Consider the following 2,735-nt stretch of genomic DNA (forward strand, 5'->3'; position numbering starts at 1 on the left):
CGCTTTGGCCGGGACCACTAAGTTTCGCATCCTCACTCAGCGGACGGTGCCGGCGGAGGGGCGCAACGCAAGGCCGCACTGTCACCGTCGAGCCTCCATGCGACGACAGGGAATCCTCCCATTTGCTGCCGCCGGCGTCATCTTCCACGCGGAGGCGAAATCCCACCGGCTGGCTTGAGACGCTCCCGCCATGGTGCGACGCACGGTAGTAACCGACGGGCACACGCGCAACGCGCCGGACACGACTGCGGGACGCAGCAGGCAAACTCTGGCGGTATCGCCGTATGGCTTCCGTGGACGGGTGATTGACGGTGGCGACGCCCCACCCCTGTGCGGATGTCTGTGTGGGCAGGCCGCCGTCCAATAACGTTGGGGCACACTGCCCGCGACCGCGCCCGCCGCGCCCACGCGTCGTGTCCGCGCCCAACAGCGCACCCACCGCCCTCCCTCCCGACGGTCCGCCGTGGCGGTGTATGCAAGCGGCGAGGTTCGCCGAGTCCTTCGTGGTACGCGGCGCAACCCCCGGCGGTCGTTCCTCGCTCCTCAGCGGGGGCCGCCGCGGTGCGGCAGCCACGCCGCCAGCGTCATTTTCGGAGGGGGTGCGCCCAAAGATCCCCAAGGGCCGGGAGAGTGCCCGCAGCATGCCGCCCTTCTCCACTGCGGGTTCCTGAGGAAAGACAAGAAAGGCGACAAAGGCGGGAGGAAGGAAGCCACATCGACATGTCCCAGCAGCGATGGGAGAAGTGGGGACGGAGCCGCATGCCCGTACACACGCATGTAGAGGGGCAGAGGAGCAGAAAAGAACGGCGTTTCTTTTGCTCTTTTTCTTCTTCCAGCGTCGAGCAACACCATGGGCGGGGGGAAGGCGAGGCATAAAAACAAAACAAAACAAAAACAACAAAAAAAACAAAAAAAGCAGGTGAATCATTTTCAATACATATGCATATACTGATGTGCATATGCAGATTCATACTTGCATAAGTACGTGTCTGGAGGAAATAACGCTTATATTTTTGATGTGCTAAAAAAATTTCGGGACTCCCCAATTAAGCTCGTCACAAAATGTATTCTACACCCTTCGTTGCACGTGGTGGCCGCAAGGCAGCTCTCGTTGTCGCGCCCCCCCCCCACTACATCCACACGCAAGCGTGGATATTGGGAGAAGCACACAAGACACAGACCGCGATGCTGGCAATTTTGGCGACGCGGCAGGCGGAGGAGCCGCCACACGGGAACGGCTCTCTGCGGCCTCCGCCATATAAATAAATAAACACAACTGACAAGAGACAAACAACAAAGCACAATGTGGCTGAAAATTAAAAGGCTTCCCTCCATGCTAAAAAAAAAAAAGAAACTCGCTTTCTCCACGTCACAGTCAACCCGACCCTTTCCACCATGTGCTTTACGTGGTTGTATTCTTAGTTCATAAAAAATACAAAAACAGTGTTTTTCGTTTTGCGCATTGCTTACCTCGTCGTGGCACAGAACCGCAGTGGCGGCAGGCACTCAGAATGCTCTGGTCGTGTCGTTAGATTTCCCCAACCCGTTGGACCGTTCGTCCCTGTCTCCGCCCCCCGGCGTTCCTGCCTCCTGCGTCCGCTCGTGTACCGGCTCCGCAAACTTCTTGTTGTTATCGGCGTACAGGACGAAGTGCTGCAGGATGAAGACGATGTCGTACAAGATGCTAACAGAGCCGAGCGCGAACTTCACGGGGTTGCCTGTCATGCCGACCCAGTCGTTCGTCACCGCACTGTCGATCACCTGCTGCAGAATGCTGAGGACGCCACCCGTAAAGTCGAGCAGAATGTTCCAGATGTTCCACCCGATCGTGCACTTCCGTTTATAGTTGAGGTACAGCTGCGGCAGGTACTTCACAATGCTGATGCCCAGTTTGATCAGACTCAGGCCGTACAAGAGGTCGAGGTAGTTGAAGACGGCGGAGTGCCTCACACCTCCCGCAATAAGGCAGGTCCACAGCACAACGACAAAAATTATCACGCCGATGAGTGCAATCGCGAAGCGGCTCAACTTCTGGCCGCCGCGGTCCATAAAGACAATCTGCAGGCAATTCAAGAGGCAACACACCAATGCATAGACCGCAAACACGACATCGTTCAGAGCCACTGTGTTAGTTGACCCGTTGTAGCGATGCTTGTACATCTCCTTTACGGCATCGTTGGAGTAGAAGCACAGCGTATACGTCGAGTAGCACGTGAACCCCACGGCGTTCAGGAAAACAAACTCAAAGCTTTGCCCCACCACGCTCCACCGGCGCATGTTGAAGTACAGCTGCGGCAGGAAGGACACCCCCCACGCCAGGAAGTAAACCCAGCCGATCCACGCCGAGATGTGGTCCCACGGTCGCGGGTCCGCGTTCACCACCGGCGTCGTGAAGGTGAGAAGCACGGCAACCCCGACAATGGCCACCACGCACACCGGCGCCACCACACGGGGCGGGATATTATACTTCCCCACTCTGATCCCTGACGGGTCCGCGAACCTCTGGTGCTCGTCGTCCCCAACCTCGCTCGTGCGGTGGTGCGCGTCGTCGCCGTTGTCGCCGCCGCCCACGTCCAACGCGTCACCGCCCTTCTCGTTCAACTGTGGCGGGTCGCTCAGCGGCTCCACCGGCACATGCGTCACGCCCTGCAACGGACTTCCCGGACTTCTTTGGTCCATGGTCGTGCTGTTGGGCGCTATCGCGGTGAAGCTGGCAAGTGCACTTCCTTCTTTTT

The 2,735-nt window shown here is 58.2% G+C and overlaps 2 protein-coding genes across 2 annotated transcripts, besides 2 other annotated features; both read right to left on the reverse strand.

Moving 5' to 3' along the window:
* Positions 1–643, reverse strand: Tco025E_09863 (uncharacterized protein; the record flags this gene model as incomplete). Its single annotated transcript, XM_029376666.1, has 1 exon — positions 1–643. A coding segment is annotated over one exon (643 nt), but the record flags the coding sequence as incomplete, so codon positions are not given.
* Positions 644–874: 231 nt separating this feature from the next.
* Positions 875–918: a microsatellite.
* A 7-nt stretch (positions 919–925) lies between these two features.
* Positions 926–980: a microsatellite.
* Positions 981–1,506: 526 nt separating this feature from the next.
* Positions 1,507–2,679, reverse strand: Tco025E_09864 (cystinosin; the record flags this gene model as incomplete). The annotated part of the gene is made up of 1 exon (XM_029376667.1): positions 1,507–2,679. The coding sequence occupies one exon, from the start codon at positions 2,677–2,679 to the stop codon at positions 1,507–1,509; it is 1,173 nt and encodes a 390-aa protein (XP_029223200.1).
* Between the last annotated feature and the right edge of the window lie 56 nt (positions 2,680–2,735).

This window comes from Trypanosoma conorhini (genome assembly GCF_003719485.1).
Source record: "Trypanosoma conorhini strain 025E chromosome Unknown Tco_14.4_contig_01328, whole genome shotgun sequence".
NCBI classification, from domain to species: Eukaryota; Euglenozoa; class Kinetoplastea; order Trypanosomatida; family Trypanosomatidae; genus Trypanosoma; species Trypanosoma conorhini.